This window comes from Aethalodelphis obliquidens, unplaced genomic scaffold (genome assembly GCF_003676395.1).
Source record: "Aethalodelphis obliquidens isolate GAN/ISIS:26980383/991018 unplaced genomic scaffold, ASM367639v1 scaffold15, whole genome shotgun sequence".
Taxonomy (NCBI): Eukaryota; Metazoa; Chordata; class Mammalia; order Artiodactyla; family Delphinidae; genus Aethalodelphis; species Aethalodelphis obliquidens.
Window position 1 is genome coordinate 17,933,837 of NW_020837959.1, and position 18,211 is coordinate 17,952,047.

The 18,211-nt window shown below is 40.4% G+C and overlaps 1 protein-coding gene across 1 annotated transcript in view; it reads right to left on the reverse strand.

Moving 5' to 3' along the window:
• GPC5 (glypican 5) overlaps positions 1–17,834 on the reverse strand; it is a 1,374,119-nt gene extending 1,356,285 nt beyond the window's left edge. The window contains exon 1 of the mRNA XM_027116005.1: positions 17,449–17,834. Within this exon, the coding sequence (XP_026971806.1) occupies positions 17,449–17,614 (166 nt within the window). The 5' untranslated portion in view covers positions 17,615–17,834. The remainder of the gene's footprint in view (positions 1–17,448) is intronic.
• Between the last annotated feature and the right edge of the window lie 377 nt (positions 17,835–18,211).

The following is an 18,211-nucleotide window of genomic DNA, read 5'->3' on the forward strand; positions in this document are numbered from 1 at the left end:
CACCTTAAAATGCTAACATTCTGAATTCCACCTTAAAAAGGCTAACATTCTGAATTCCACTTTAAACAAAAAAAAAAGTTTATCTTCCTTCTTTTCTTTCCTTTTTTTTTTTTGCGGTACGCGGGCCTCTCACTGCTGTGGCCTCTCCCGTTGCGGAGCACAGGCTCCGGACGTGCAGGCTCAGCGGCCATGGCTCACGGGCCCAGCCGCTCCGCGGCACGTGGGATCCTCCCTGACCGGGTCACGAACCCGTGTCCCCTGCAGCGGCAGGCGGACTCTCAACCACTGCGCCACCAGGGAAGCCCTTATCTCTTTCTTAATGTGCTGTTTTGTTTTTGGTATTAGAATGGAACTTCCTGAAGAGGTATGCCTCACAGTACGTAATTGTAAAAATGGACCATCACATCCCAAAATAACTGTTAGCAGTTCTTTATGACATTTAGACAAGTTTCTACCTCAGAATACACAAGTAAATAAGCTAGCAGATTCTTTGAACGGAAGCTAAGAGAAAAAGTTGGATGATTCTAAAATCCTTGAAAGTGTTTACTTGTTCACCCTCTGGATGACTATGGGAGGTGATATTGATTTATAATGACTGGTAGAAATGTGCTTATGATAGGATCACAATGATGCCTGATAGAGTGAGACCTTGAGTTGCATTCCAAGATCTACTCTTGCATTTTCTCCATTTTAAGACACTAGAAGATGCCTCATAAATTTATTTATACATTATTTTAAGGAGGAGGAACTATTTTATTAAGTGCACACATTAAGAAGTTATTTCACAAAACATCAAAAGGTAAACATAAAAAAATAATGGAAAGGAGGAAATAGTAGGAATAAATAGGAAATTATGCTGCTGGCACTGGGAGTAGGCAAATAAAAGAGAAAAAGAATAAACAGCTTGACATGCAAAAAGCCAAGAGTCTCTTGATTTCTCAACTTTAAGAAATAGAGGTACAGGGGAGGTGGGTTATTCCATGAGGATTACAGCTATGTTCTCATCAAGTATAAGATGGTCACCTACATTTGATTATTGAAAATGGTTATGTTACCATTTCCCTGACAAAATGAAATTTTAGGGCATATAATGTAGAAAATTTTTTTTAATTACAAAGGAAACCCACAAATCTGAAAGTCCACTAGCCTAGAAAGTGGGATTAAAAAGAAAAAGAGGTGGATTATCAAATCCCACTCACAGAAGCAGTGACTCACAGAATCACAAACTTTACTAACTGTTCTAGGGATGCAGGGAATTGTGAGACACAGGTAAAGCCAGGAGGAGTCTGAGGCCATCACTGCAGCTCCCTCCTTGTCACATTAACATAAACTCAGGCCCAAAGTTAACACGAAAGGTTACTAAGCAGTTGCTCAAACAAGAGCTATTTGGTCACAAACTATCTCCATTTTATACTCTAATAATTACATAACTGACAATGACATTTTCCTATGGCCCATGACGCATAAATTCATAAATAAGTCTGACGGTTGTTTGCTAAAAGCTGCACATTGATTTAAACTAGTATTAGAAGAGCTAGGATACAAACACATATGTAGAGATCTATGGCTAATTGAAATCACTTAAGACATTGAATGGCTTGACTCCTTCTGGCTCAGATTATTAGCTCCTCTAGAAGTTTTATAACTCACCTACAAATAGACAGTAGGGAGCTACAGCATGAGACTTTATTAACCATGCAGTGAGAAGCATATGTCATTTGAATAGCCATACACAACATGCAATGTAATTCGGGTTACTCAAATAGCCATGAATTCAAGGTCAATGTGTTCCTCTTGCTTTTGGGACTGATTTCAGCTGGATGAACAATTTTTAAAGTACATGAGAAGCACCTTAATAGATTGCTGTTGCAAGACAAGTAGAAGAAATCAAAATCATATTGATTCTACCTCTTAAATAATTTTTAAGTTTACTTCTTTCCACCTGTACTACCACCACTCTAATCTTAAACCTAGAAAAGAAGTTTTAAATGGATACGCTACCGACAAGAAAAGTCTTTTTAAAATGCAAATCTAATCATGGCACTTATGCTAAAAGATTTTCCATGACTTTCGATTGCTCTTGAGATAGAGTCCAAAATCCTTAACACAGCCAAAAAGGCCTTAGGTAATGATGGCTGTCTCTCAGTCACCACTTCTGCACTCATTTCATCACTTTCTTAAGCTGTAGACATGTTCATAAAGAGTGTACTTTGCAAAACGCTCATACACAAAAGAACGACCAATTATACTCTGGCTCTTTCTCTTCTTCTCTGCAGAAGTCAGCTTCTCGAAAGGGGGGTGTGAATTGATTGTTTCCACCTCATTCTCATGCCAGCCCTGCCGTCTCAGGTCTGACCTGACCGCTCCTTGGCGAATGCACACACCCAGGTAACTGGTGGACTCCGCGTTTTCAAATCCAAGGGACACATCCATTTCTAACCACTCTTGACCTCTTTGTGGAATCTGCCAATACTTACTCCCCAGTTCTCAGATACCTTCCCTTTCTTTGATTTCTAGAACATCACTGGATTATCTGCTTTCTCCTAGTCCTTAATTATTTGTGTTGATGCAGGTTCTGCCTCTCAGTTCTGTCCGTGAATGAACTTTTACTCCCAGGAATTCACTCACACACTTAATGATCTCCATGTCTTTATGTACATCCCTCTCTCAAGTGATATTTGGACCCACACTTGCAACTATCTATTGTACATTATCACCAAGATATACCAGGGTAACCTCCATACTGACATGCCCCATGTTGTACCTTCTTCCCTGCAGACTGTCTTCTACACTCTGAAAGCTACTTCATAAACTGGGCATCCTACTAGACTCATCCTTCCACTCAAATCCCCTAAAAATTCCGCCTTCTAAGTCTCTCCATCTCCTCCATCCACTTTTTCAAGAAGAGCTTCCCTAATTGGTACGAAGTAAAAATGTCCCAGGAGAATAAATAAAAAGTGAGTGAGGAAAAAAAACACTCTTTCCCTATGCAAATAAATTTTTTCTTAATAATCAAATAAATAGACTCTCTCAAGTGTAGTACTTCCCAGAGCTTTAATACTGATATGTATTGGGGCTCTTTAAGAAACATATTCAGGATGCAACGTTGCTCGCGAGCTAGTGAGACCCTCCTGCTAAGAACACTAATGAAACAGCCCATAGAAATAATATGCAGCAGATCAGAGTCTGGGTTTTGCTGGTTATTCTTTTTGAGGTCAATTTAACCAGCATTCTTAAAATGGCATCTTAAAGGCTGTTAAATGTGTAAGCTCCTGAGTTGTGGGTGCAAGTGGGCAGCCTTACAGCATACATGGGCTCTTAGCCCCCCTTCTCAGGGGAGTATTCAAAAGATGCTGAGTCTTCCTTCCACCTGTGTTAAATTGCAGAGTAATTTCCTGTTCCTTATTTTGATTAATAAATCAAATGAATTCATCAAATATTGATTAAACACCTGTCCTGCTCAAGACACTGTGATAGTTATTAAGGATACCAAGAAGGACAGAATGCAGTTTTGCCCCTCCAGGGCTCAACCTAGGGGGAGACACATTTGTAAAAACTTTAATTAATGTGACAAAGTGCTATGAAAGAAGTATGTACCAGGTTCTACGGAAGCACAAAGGAAAAAATGGTTTCCTCTTCTTGGAGAGACAAGAGAGGGTGTCAGAGGGGATTTTGAGCTTTATCTTGAATAATTTTTTAACTAGATGCTTTATAGTATCCTCACCAAAAAAAAAAAGGGGGGGTAGAAAATATTCCTGTTTAATAAATGAGAAAGTGAGTTTATTATGGTTAAATTTGTCTAAGTTCACAAAACTAATAAGTAGAAAAACAAATTTGAATTCTGATTGGTCAGACAAGATTAGAGGCAGAAAAGCAGAGCGGGGGGGAATGATATTCCACAGAGAGTTGACAAAAGGAGAGATGTATGAAAAGGTATGGTTTCATTGGGGAAACCAAAAGCACTGAGCTATGGTTGAAATGGAACACCAGGTCTATGTATGGTGTGCGTGGGGTCGGGGTGGGAGTGGTTGCTGGGGCGTGTGAAGGGTCTGGGAGTTTTTCCTACTTGCAAGTTAACAAGCTAGCATGTGACTTGTGAAAACAATTAAATAGAAACCAGTTAGAGTCAGGAGGCCAGAAAAGGGAGTTCTTATGCCCTGACCGCCTCTCTTGTCTCTCCAAGAAAAGGAAATCTGGGCTAAAGCTGAATTGCAAGCCATAGTTGAAGATTTTCCCAAAGTAACCAAAGATCCTCACAGATTTGCTGAGGACTTTAATGTAGTCATTCAAGCTTATCAACCTGGTTTCTCTGACTTATAATAGCCAGTCCATATGCCTGCTGGTGAAGGCCAGGGCCAGCATTGGATGGAAACCACCAATTAGCAAAGACCTGAAAGGTTTCTAGAATTACAATCAGGAAAAAAGCCCCCTAACTTCTTATATGATCAGGCTCAGGTGATCACTAGGCAACCTCAGGGAGCAATTCCTAGGGCTTTTCCAAAGCCTGTTTGACTAGAACAATAGTCAGCCTTGAACACAGAAATCTGATGAACCTGTTCATTAAGATTATGATTGACTTCAGATTGTTTTTAAAGAAAATTCTGGTCTTCCTTCAGATGTTGATTTCACCTGCATAGTTTTTAACTCTATGTTTATTAATGGGCTGAACCAAGACCTTTCCCTTCTAGTGAAAAGGACCAGGATGGAATGGGAAACTGTCCACCCCAGATTCAGTTAATCTGGCACACCAGCTCTCTCACACTCTAGATGAGTCGCCTGTAAGGAAGACCACCAAACTTCTTAATCCTCAACTCCAATAAATGAAGGCTCCTAAATGAAACCCAAACCCTCCTAGTTTCTGCTATTATTTGCAAAGAGCCAGGACATTGGGAAAGAGACTGTTACAAATGTAAGCACTTTAGGCACACGCAGCCCTCTATCCAGCCTCTCCAACATCCTCCCCATTCTCAATGACGGGCTCTGAGTAACTACAGGGGCTCCTCCCAAGCCTCCCTTTTTTTAAATTTATTTATTTATTTTTGCGGTACGCGGGCCTCTCACTGCTGTGGCCTCTCCCGTTGCGGAGCACAGGCTCCAAACGCGCAGGCTCAGCGGCCATGGCTCACGGGCCCAGCCGCTCCAAGGCATGTGGGATCTTCCCGGACCAGGGCACGAACTCGTGTCCCCTGCAGCGGCAGGCAGACTCTCAACCACTGCGCCACCAGGGAAGCCCGGTTCCTTCGTTTTTTTTAAGTCGAGACATAATTTGCTTTTTCCTTTCAATAGGGCCATGAGTCACTTTGGTTACGTAGCTTTACCTCTCTGGGCTTAGTGTCCACATGATTATCCATAATTTATCATTTAATAAACATTAATAGGCATCTACATTAGCTGTGGATTCTAAGTGCAATAAACCTGCTTACGTATGTATATATATTCATTTAAATTTGTCCAGTTACTTTGTTAGAACACTTTCCTATAAATTGGAATTGGTAAGCAAAGGGTATACAAAATTTAAATTTTGAGTGATCTATGCAAAATTCTCCCCAAATGTAGAGACAGTCTTCACCAGTCTTCTTTCTCAGTATTTGTAGATGAGAGTGCTCTATTTGCTACAATCTCAGGAGCATTAGATATCAGTATTTTTGATCTTTGACAATGTGATATTCCTAAGAAATTGGTTTTCCTCTCTTACTCTTGAGTCAATCATCTTCACATATCCTTATTAGTCATTTAATCATTTGAATTTCCTCTTTATGTTCTTTTTTCATTTCCCTTGGAATATTAGTGTCTTTGTCACCAATTTATAAGAGCTCATGCACGATTAAGGATGCTAACCTTTTGGTTGTTGTGTATGACAGATGAAATGACATAGAGTTTTTCCCCCATTTATTTCACTGTGATGTTTATTTTATTTTTTGATTATACAGAAATTACGTATTCAAACAGAATCACTTTTTTGTTCTTTTTGCTGGTTTTTGTTTGTTCGTTTGTTTGTTTTTTAGAGAAAGGCAATGGGAAATCATTGAAGGATTTAACATGAGAAATAAAGATAAAGTTTACTTCATTGGGAATTAATTGGGAAATGAACTGGCAAGGACCAAGAACAGATAGATGTAGGCTGATTGAGTAATCCAGCCATGAGAAGTCACTAGGTTAAAGCATGGTGGTGGCAATGGTGGTGGGTAGAGGAATTATGGGGACGTTTGTAAAATAGATTGTGACATTTGGCTGTTGATTGAATTAGTGGAGTCAGTGGGGATTAAATTGCTGTTTTATTCTGGGGTGTTATCTATTTAGTCAAATTTCCAACTGAAACCTAAAGAGTTAGCCAGCACCAGTGTTCTTCATAAAAGGGGTGAGGGAAAACGGAAGGAAAGAAACAACTAATTAACAGAAGCATGATCACGAGGTACCTGAATATGAATAGAAAGATCATCATTGATTAGAACTTCTAAAAGCATTTATAATTCAACTCTAGAACAGATTTGTCTTTCTATATATTTTAATTACAAATCAAATGATCTCTGAAAGCTACGGGTTTAAATATCTAAAGTATGTAAAGTTTTGTCATACAGGAAGGATCTTGAAAGGAAATAAATTGCTATCTCAAATAGAATTATTCAATAAAATCTTTTATAAAGGGCAGGGTATAGGAAAACTATAAAGGATACTGCAGTACTCCCTGGCTAATAACTGTGGAGAAGGGGCTGTTACTACCTCAGAGGAGACAAGAGGAGAAAGTAGCTACCAGAATCCAGAGAAGAGAAGTGAGGTCGCTTGAGAGGAGCTGTGTGCTTAGGTAAAGGGACTTAGGGAGGCTGCCGGGACCCCACAAGGTGAGACCTGGAATGCACCACACTCCACTTGCCCAGTCTTCTTCTCCAGCCACTGCTTCCCAAGGGCTGCCAGAGGCAAGAATGCCTTTGATGTAGTCCAGGGACAGAGCAGGATGGAGAGTCCATCTAAAGGGGCAAGCACAGACTCACCAGCATGCTCCACCTCTGTGCCTTTCTTATGGAAAAAAATTCTCATCCGCAATGCAGAAGACACACAAAAAGACCCAGCAGCACTATGACGTGCAAGAACGTGATAAAACGCAGTAGAAAATTAACCCCTACTCCCCCTCAAGACGTCAATCACGAGCTGCAGAGCCTCTCCCTGCTTGCATATGATCAGCATGTTTCCAGGCAAAGTACCTCCCTCTTGATCTTAATAGAATTAATTTAAATGACATTATTTCAGTCTTTAGATCTTAAACTACGTAATATGAACAAACAAATTTGATTTTACCTTAGAATTAAACTATAAACAATTAAGTAACTTATTAACTAAAATAAAGAGTGAAAGGATGGACTAAGTTTCTGTGAGTAGAGGATCAATACTTTGAGAGTGAGTGATGGGAGAAAATTATCTGAAAGTTTAGACGTTTATTAGCATGAAGAAAAAGGATCTCTACTTTGCCTGCTCTTTGATCTCATATAAAGAATTTTTTAAATGCATCTAAGAATTACATTTCTAGTATTGATAGAATTAACTATATTAGTGGATTATATTATTGTTTACAAAGCTTTTACACCATACCATGTGGTCCTCATAAACCACTGAAAGGGAAAAGGAACAGCCTACATACTATCCCTGTGAAGAAAGAAAAACATTTTCTGAGAGGTTGAGTTATCTGCTGAAGGTCACATAGCTGATAAGTGATGTAGTCAAGACCAAGCTATTTCAGAATGAAATTCATTGGTATTCACTAAAATACGTGACCATAATATGGGACAAAGTATAAGTTAAAAGGTCTCATTTCCCATTTATTTATCCCATGACAACTTTTCAATGCTCTGTCATACTTACCACTTTTCCTTGTTTTCTATGTAAGATATGTCCAAAGATAAACTAAATATTAAATATTTAACGACTTCAAGCTTATCTGTGACCCTAAACTTAGAAAGGTAAAAAGCAACATTTAGTTTTGTTTTGCAGCTAAAGCTCTTAACTCTTCAAATCCAGACCTACATATCTTCACCTGATAAAGGGGACTCTGAAGAACTCGTGGATTCCTCAGCTTTTTGACTCTTTCAATGTTATTCCTCTTTCCTTTACCTTTTAAGTTAATCAAAAAATCTTCTTTTTAAAAATGACTTTTACACCCCAGAGTAAAATGTATTCCAAGCCTGGTGAAGAACAGACTATTAATCTCTTCACTTTATTGACCGACTTCAGTTTCAGCTCATTAAACACAGCCATTTTCAATGATCAAAAGAAAATGAACCAAACGTTACTTGGTATAACCTTACCAAATAAGAGAGTTGTTCAAAAAGCAAATAAATCTGAACAGGTAATTTAATACTGACACTCTTCCATTTAAAGAGTATATATGCTATGAACAAGGACATGCAGAAATAATTTCTACGTTCATTTGATCAGTGAAGTCACACTCTTGATATGCTTTTTATCCAACTCTCTTCTCAGTTCTTAGCCTCTCCCAAAATGAATACTATACTGAAGGAATTATGAACTAACGTCCCTTGAAACTATAAGACAAGGAAAAACAAAAGACTATGAGTTCTAAAAAGACAGCTGCCAAAGATTATTTCATTATATTGCCATAGAGAATCATAAAAACTAAAGAAAATCTAATTATCGGAGCACAGGAGAGGAAAACCAGTAATTCAAACCCATTTTCCTAAAAAGAATAATAAGCAATTTAAATTAGGAAACAAGAAATGTTCACTAGCTTTTAAATATGACTGTATTTGAAAGATATTTAAGTTACTAGCTGAACCATACCAGAATATGCATGTCTCATTAGCACTGACTTAAGTAATCCTTTACTTAGGTAAAACTTCCTAAAACCAATTCTAAGATATCCTAAAAAAATAACCAATCACAATTCACACAGGAAAAAAAAGCTTTTTTCTAAGATATCACTGAAAAGAAGTCTTAAAGGCTAGGTGAGTAGTTCTAAAATTGGAATTGTTGTAAATACTTTAGAGACAAATTGTACCTGCTACCATATATCATGTTTTGTGATTTAACAGCAGTTATTTTCTTGCTTCCTCTGAAAGATTGTGGCCTCTCTACTTGGTCACATGGAATCTAGACCCCAAGTCAGTGTCCTTTAACAAACAATCTCCCCAGCTCAGGAACAATTCCATAGCTAAGTGATTTGTACTTTTTCCCAACATGGAATTAATCAGGGTAGGAGACGGAAAAACCAAATCATCTTCCAGTTCCTTACTATTAATTTTCTCATGGAAATAAACAATTTTGCAAAACATATTCAAATAAAACACAAACCGACCAACCCACAGCCAATTGTAAATTATAGTTGGTCACCTTTATTTTTCTCCATTCTTCCAATAATAGATCAATTAATGTTCTAAGGCAGATCAGTCACACTGTCTACATGGTGATAACAACTGCAAATGAATCCTTAAATGTTAAATAATCTTCCTTCCCTTGCAAGACATTTGAGGAAACTTTCTTTCAGACGTTGGTTTGGCAATTAATTTACTCCGTTTCAAAAATGTTAGCTAAGATAGATAAAAATTTCTTTAAATTTAAACTCAAAAGCATTAGGTCACTTTATAAAATTTGTGGCAGTTACATAAGAAGATATTAACTCCACATAAACAATTTATTCAACAACACAACTAAGCCCAGATCAGAATATATTTTTTAAAACTTCACCATCTACATTTCTCATTCTATTAATATCAGGAATAAAAAACATAATTAAACACAATAAATTGAGCCTGTTGGGTAACTACGAATATAAGATTAATTCTAAAAATCAAAATTGATTAAGTTTGGCCTAATCACAGAACAAAAAGATAAATCAATCACAGTTCCTGCTCTCAAGTAGCCTACAGTCTAGCAGAAGGAAAGAAACACATTTAAAATCAGTATTGCTACTTTTGAGTCCCAACCTTATATTAGAAATAACTAAATACTGATCTGTATGTGGTGAGTGAGGATTTCAGGGCTGGTCAAAGAAAAGACAGGACCTCATGATGGCAGTAGTATGCAATGAACTTTAGTTGGGTGCCACTTTGACAGGTTGCATGAGAGGGGATGATGTCCCTCACAGCAGGAGACCTGCCGAGACACTGGTGCAGGACCACCACCCAGAAGAGGAAGAAAACAAGGGAAATCCCAGGAGAGATGGGTATTGGAGAGGGGGCCCCCGTGTCTAGGTGATATTGCTTAGCAGCAAGATGGGAAGTCTCTGAGTCAAAGAGCTTCAAAGGGCAGCAGTAACTTGGGGTCTTTTACTGCACCAGAGTTTATTTTATCTGTATGGCTAGCAGATAAGTTCAGCTTTGTGGGGTTTGCAAAGCAGGCAGACTCTAAACGACTAAAAATATGTTTACTTGAGCTATATTTAAAGCAATTGGAACTGTAAAAATTTGAGTTTGGCACCAGTGGGCTTTGGGCTAATGGTCCCAACCAGCTATGAAGAAGTAAAAGACATAGGGGCCAATTTTTAACTCATTTTTATAACACCATAAAACATTTTAAAAAATCACTGTATCAATAGAATCTTGGGTGTTCAATACCTGTAGACTGACTTCTGAAGTTTAACTTAAGAATCAGAGAGGTTCAAAAGGTGAAATAAGAGGCTCCTTGAAGCTTTACTAAAGTATTCAACAGACATTTCAACTCCTATTTTGTGTCAGCTGCTGTTCTGGGCACCAGATATTCTACAGTGAACAAGGTACACAGCTGGACTGGCTACATAATTTGCAGGGCCCAATGCAGAAAGGAAGCACAGGACCCTTTTTCAAACTTCAAGATGGTAACAGCAGGACATTAAACCAAGCATAGGGCCCTTCTGAGTGTGGGACCCTGTGTGACTGTACACGTTTCATATCCATGAAACCGGTCTCGGTAGACATGTTCTCTATCCTCAACATGCACGCAATCTAGTGGTGAAAGATCAACAGCAAAAAGAAAAGAAATATGGCACCATGAAAAGTGCCATGAAAGAAACAGCGGGGAACAGGGTTCAGTGAACCTTGAGAAAGGCTTCTCTGAGGAGCTGACACCTAAGCTGAGACCTGAGGCTTGCAAGCCAGCCAGCTATATAATGTGCGTATGTGAAGGACCCATAGGTTGGACATTTATACTAGTGGCTCTCAGTCAGGACGATTTTACCTCTCCTGGGTCATTTGGCAATGTCTAGAGACATCTTCTGTTGTCAGAACTGGGGGTGAGGAAAGGCGTTGCTACTGGCATCCAGGGGGCTAAAGGTCAGGGAAGCTTCTAAACACCTTACAATACACAGGACGGCACTCGCCACCCCTGCCAACAACAAAGAATTATCCAGCCCCACAGGTCAGTGGTGCTGACACTGAAAAACCCTGAAGCGGAATGAATGTAGATAAGGCGATCACAGGGCTGTGAGTGGGGTGAGAGTTTGGCACATTTGCCTTTCATGTCCTTAGCCGTGTGACTTTATGGTAGCAAATATTAGAAACCTATATTTCCAACAACAGTAGAGAATTCAATGAATGGTACAGATTCAGTAGAATCTTAGTCACTAAAAAAATACATATTTAGAAGGATGTTTATGATTGGAAAAGGCATGTTACAAAGAAAGAAAAAGTGATTCTACATTCTTTCAAAAAATATTTATGCGCTGAGCAGAGGATTGATGAGGGTGTTGAAAAGATAATTCAAAGGGTTATTGGTAGTTATTTCTGGATGGTAAAATTATTTTTGCTTTCTTTGTACTTTTCAGTATTTTAAATTTTCAAGAGAAGTGTAGACTCTCATAAAATCATGAAAGTACAAAATCTCATTTTCTTTCTGAAAAAGTGTATTATACATTCAACTTACACGGCAGCCATATGTGAACCTGATAAGGCTAATCAAAAACTGTGATATTTGTTGTGATTCACAGAAGAATGACTAATCATTCTAGGATGATTTTGGCAGTACCACTGGTAAAATTTGAAATTTCTAAAGCTGAAAAGTAGAAGAATTGAGGGCACAATTGGTGGTGTCTTGTCTTCTAAAGGTCAGGCTTTTGTAAAAGAAAGGTAGATATGGAAAATGGCTACTCTCTATTAAAATGAATCGCTCTTGTTAGCTAACGGAGTAGATAGGGTACCACGTTCACAATCTATTTCAACAAAGTATATGAATGAAGTCTCTCATGACTCCATTTTAACAAAATGAATTTGTGGTTTCTTGAACAGTTATATCAAGAGGCCATTGATTTATAAGTCATGTCTGTTTACAAGTAGTATCTGGTTGTTGAAATGTTACTCTTGGTCTTATACCAATTAATGATAAAAGAAGTGTTATAGACCAGGAAGGTGTTCTTATCAGACAAGCCAAATTCCATATTCTAGAAAGTCCTAGCAAGCTGGAAACATGGTTGGGGGAAGTATAAAATAATTATAAAATGCTATTCTTAAGTTTCCTAAATTGCACCCCTCCTTAAAGCTGATTATACAAATACAGGATGTTGGACACTTGGCAAAAAGAACTTAAATTTGGGGATGGAGAGAGGACAGGGACACACACAACATTTACATTTGTTAGTAAACTGACTATGAGGGAATAGGATGTGATTTGTACAATTCAGGCCCTGATGGAGAGTCATACTCTATGGCCCAAAGGTAGAAAATCATACTCGCTTCCCCATTATGAAGCTTCACTAAAAGCCTGGATAAAAATGAAACACATCATTTTCTTAGACATCGAAGCACACGCCAGATATTCCAGAGGAGAAAGTGACAAGTTTCCCTGACACTGGAACTAGGGCTTGATGTTTACAACTCAACAGAGACAACATGCTCAGAATAAGAAAACAATGATGAGACAAAGCCACCTGAGACCTGTGATGCAGCAGGATAGCCGCGAGGACATGCTACAACCACAAAAGTAACTAAATATCCCCCTCTTTTGATCAGCAAGAGTGACTACTGCTTCTTCATTAAAGAAAACTAGCCCCATCTTAATCTTCCTGACACCTAAGTAAGTTAGGAAGATGCTCAATTCCTGAATTGCCCTGCTTCCTTAAACCCTTGTAATCACCCAGCACAAAGCCAAATCCTATAAAAAGCCCCTTTCAACTGCCTCTAACCAAGGCACCCACAGTTCCTGAGCTGTGCGATCTCCCTTGCTGCAGAAAATAAGACCCAGTTTGTTTGACTATCATCCTGTTTCTGGTGGTTCCTGGCTGGTGGACTTCAACCCAAGACAATCCTGTTATTACTGATCTGCCCAACATCAGCCTGTGGGTCCCGTTTATGGTTTTGGATCACCATAACCATGCTGCCCAAGCAGCAAAAGGGGTTAGTTCATGAGAAACAAGAGTCCCAAATTGAGATTACTGTCAATGAGTGACTATGGCCACCAGCCATCGAATGATGTGACTCCCTAAGGCATCTCCTGCACACTCCTTCACCTCCCTGAATACAGACGGCAGGATGGTGGTAGAACCAGTGGCTACGGGTGCTGCAGCTAGCAGTGGTGCAGTACAGCTTGGTTTCTTTCTTAGAGTTCCCCTTAATCCACAAAAAAACAATATTCACCATAACCTAAGAAATACCATTTCAGACAGGTGTCTTTGATTTTCCATTAGTTCACGAAAAGAAACAAAATGTTCACCATGACCTAATAAGTACCATTTTAGATAGAAACGTATTTCCCACTTTTAAAAATAATCATCTGTGACTTTTAAAAAACTAGTTATTATAAAACACATTCTGATTTATAGAGATCCAAAACTAAAATTTCACCCTTAAAGGTCAAGTTCAGCTACAATCAAGACACTAAATAAAAAACTGTAATAACAGCAACACATTTTTTGAGCACTTACTATGTACCTAGATTTGTGCTATCTTACATACATGTATTATTGCATTTCATCTATGCAACATGCCTTTGAGAACTAACATCCCCATTTTACAGATGAGAAAATGGAGGTTCAAAGAGGACAACTGATTAACCTCAGTCACAGAGTCACAGGTGCCAGGACCAGGTTTTGAACCCAAATGTCTATAATTCCAAACTCCAAGGTCACCAAGTAGATTGCTTCTCTTGGGTATCAGTATAAAACAACACTGCCCTTGAAGCCAATATAAGACTGGATTATAATGAAAGCAGTTTAAAAGAACTATAGCGCACTACTTAAAGTGTCCTATAGTATTAGAATTTAACTTTGCCACATCAAGTTTATTTTTATTATACTATTTACAGCCAAAGCTACCAAGAAAAAGTTATCTTTCACACGCTACTCTGTGTATCAAGCAACATCCACATTTAAAAACTAGTTGGTATATAAAATCTGAAGGTAGCCTTGGATTTTTATAAGTTTCTCCTTTCTGAATTAGCTTCTTTTTAAAAAAGGAAATAATGCATGTGTGAACAATGCCTGTGTGAAGAGAATTTCAATGGGAAAGCATTATCCCTTCTCCCCAATAAAAAAAATAAAAATAAAAGGACCTTTTAAAAGACATTTTCACTAACAGTTCTTTTCTGGATGAAATAAACAAGAGCAAAGGGCACCTTGACTACTACCTAGGAAATAAAATCAGAACACAGGGAAATCTGTAATTCTAATCACATTTACACCTTCTCTCCTTTTTTACATTTCTCATCCAAACATCCTTAGGAGCTCAATAGGCTTAAAAGAATTGGAGCAGGGTAGAGAACAAAGGTGAGGGGAATCTGAGAAACAGCTTAAATGGCTGTTCTCACCATTTTAGTAATTTCAAATTGGGTAACATAGTTTTCAGAAGATGTAAAAGTCACAAATATAGAATGAAACTGTAAAAAGTTATTCTACCTGCTTATATTTTAAAAGTGGCATTTTGGCCAGGCATCTCAGGAATTAACTACTTATGGACAAGAAATGCAAGAAAGCACTAAAAAAATTAACTTTCAAGGAAAACAAATATCAAATTTAAATGTATTAGCTTTAGTCAATGAAAGCCTATGTGCTAAATACATACACCTGCTAAAAAGAATATTAATATTTGTATTCTTATGTGAGAATGACTACTTAGATATTAACTATGTTCTCTCTTGAGACTGAGGATAATTTTAGAAAATAAGATTCAACTACTATACTCAATCAAGCTAAATATTATAGATCGCATATAAATACAAAAATAAAGAAAAGCATTTATGAACCATGTGGTATGTGTGGTTTACTCAAATGGGGAATGAAAGTTTTTTTAGTGGAAAGAAAAGAGACGTCAATGTTAAAAGAAACAGTTTAATATTCATTTAATTATTCAAATAAAAAATGACCAACAATAGAGGAATGATGAAAATTCAGAATTATATCAAATTCAGATGTGAGTGCCTGTTAAAAGAAACAGTTTAATATTCATTTAATTATTCAAATAAAAAATGACCAACAATAGAGAAACAATAAAAATTCAGAATTATATCAAATTCAGATGTAAGTGCCTGTTATTGGGTGATTCTGATTCAGAATAATACTTTCACGTGACTTTTTCTTAATGCAAATATCAAAAGAATTCAGCACTTCTTTTCACCAGCACCACTGATGTCCCTAAGAGTGCAGCCCTGCATGGCCCCTTGAGTAGGTGCTGCTAGGATTCCTCCATTGCCCTTAAGCCACAGATAAAGAAAGGTACTAGCAATGGGGAAACAATCCAGAATGCCTTAGAAAAGAAGATGCCTGCCATCCTGGCTCTTTTTTGTGTGTCATGTATATCAAACACAAATAAGTGCAACCATTTTCTTCTCTGTAGGACAGAGTTTCAGTTTAAGTAAAATGTTATGCCAGTGACTGATAACGCTGCAAAGTTCCTCTTCAAAAGAGATGAAACACACATAAGGTTCTAGAAATGTAATACCTTCTAGTCACTGTATTATGTTTAGCAGGTACCAGATATACTGAGATATGAGATGGCTGGTGAAATCAAGGCCTTACTGTCAACATTTACTGAACATATCAGCCAAAATTATGGGATCTGGGGGGGCAAAATCTATGGTTCAGGTGAGGATTTCACAGCTCAATGCCCTCACCAAGTCCCCTGCCCCAACACACACACTCACTTCAGTTGCATTAGCTACTGACAAGTGTGGGTTTTTTTTTTTTTAATGAAACGAATGCACCGAAATAAGAACATGTTTACAAGGGGGTGGTATCGTTTGAGAACAGAACTGCCCTCAGCTGAGAATATCCAACTATGTTGTTTCAAGTAGTATAGAAAAAGTGCCTAGTACCGAATAGGTGTTCAAATAAATATTTGTGTGTTTGTTTATAAGACTAGTCTTGTAAACTAAAATAGTTTCGGCGGGCTCAAATGGCCAGATTTTCCTTGTGGGATGACTCCAGAACTGAGTTGACAACCAGCAAAGAAATCAAGCGAAAGAGCCAGAGCTCCATAGTGCTACGAGCAAGCCCCCTCACCATACAAACTCAGAGGACGGATTTTAGACCCAAGCATCCTCCACAAGTTCTTCGTCTAACCAATAAGCTCACGGCATTTGTCAGTGTGTTGGCCTCGTAATTAGGTGCATTGCTCCAGTAAGATCGATCTTAGCTCCAGACACCTGCTGTCGCGTTTGACAACTAAGACCTATTCTTCCAGACCGAATGTAAACTGGAAATCCCGCCCGCAGAAGGAAATTTGCGCGGAGGGGGCACGGAGCACAGGGTAAAGGTGCAGGCACACGCGCTTACGAGAAGCAGAATCGACGCTTGCCACACTTACTGTATTCTTTCCCTTTCAATCTCTGGAAGATCTATCTCATCCATGTCAAGTGGCTCCCCCATGCATTCTGTTTGATCGCCTGTTGCCGGCACATCTTTCAGGCGTTGCATCTACCCAGTGGCTCCGAGAGACACACTGGGTAGTTTAGGTTCCTGCAAGGTGGGCTTCATGCCCGGGCGCGGAGGGGCAGCTAAGGGTCACACCAGGGAGGGCGAGTCTTAATGACAGAGGGGACCGGCCGCCCTTGTCACTGCCCCATTCTCCAGCAAAGGAGGATAAGGCAGCTTTGTGTTTTTACTATCAAACTTACAGCGACCAGCCCAACTCCGTCCACCGTACGAGAAAGCAGCCAACCGAGGCCCCCCGGCAGGGCACTGGGGAAGTTCCCACATGGAACAGAAACGCGGTCAGGCCGCGCTGTCCCCCGCTGGCAGGTTTACCGACCCCTTCCAGCGCATCCGCCGAGACTAAGGGAGCCGGGCGGGAAGCAAACGCCCAGAGCTCGGCTCAGCCGCAGGCGGAGTCAGGGAGTCCCCGGAGCTGCGTTGCGCTCGGGATGTTCACGCCGCACTTCCCCAGAGGCCTCCCCAGGATTCACCCTGCGCGGTCCGAAGGCCTCAAAGGTCATCTTCCCAAGAAGGGCCATTCAGACAACCTGGGGCGCGCAGGGCCGGCGCCCCGGACGCCCCAGCCCGCGCCCAGACGTACAGCTCCGCGCCGACAGTCCGCGCCTTACCTGCCCGCGGCGAATCCTGCAGCCCCTTGACAGGTCCCACCAGGCGCCACTGGAAAAGTTTCCTAACTTCTTCGCAGCTCTGCAAGCCCTCGCTTCGGGTAGACCCAACGAGAGCCAGAAGGAGGAGACAGCGACAGCCCACGCGCCAGGTCTGTGCGTCCATCATCGGTGTCCTGGTCACTCCTTCCCCCGCCGTGGACCCCAGTCTCCCCGCGCGCCTTGCGCTGCAGGCGCTGGAAAAGGCTCGGTGGTCGAAGTTCCCAAGAGGTGCTATCTGTCGGTGGGCTGGGACGCCGGCTTCACCTGCGGGCACTTGGCTGTCTCCGGAGGTGCCCCAAGGCTGAGACACCGGAGTTCTCAGTCAGAGCGCCGCCAGGTCTCCCTCTCCAGCGGGGCGAGATGGCGCCGCGCGAGCGAGGAAACGGCTGGAGTCGCACGGAGCCCGAGAGTATCTGGCTCGGGGCACCGCCGCGGTAGCCGAGGGCTCGGCTGGAAGCGGCCGACCTGGGACGTGCAGCCAGTCTAGCTCCACGGACAGGCCCCACCCCCGCCCCGTGGTCAGGCCACGCCCCCCGCGTGCCGCCCGGAGCCTCCCTCACCCGTGGAGCCTCCCTCACCCGTGGAGCCTGTCAACGGTGGTCCACGCTGGAGAGACAGCAGAGCGGCGCTGCGTGGAGCCAGGAAACAACTAAAACGGAACCCGACCTCGCTCTCCCAATCCATTCCGGGGAACTGCAGTCTGAGGAAAAGAAGAGCGAATGTA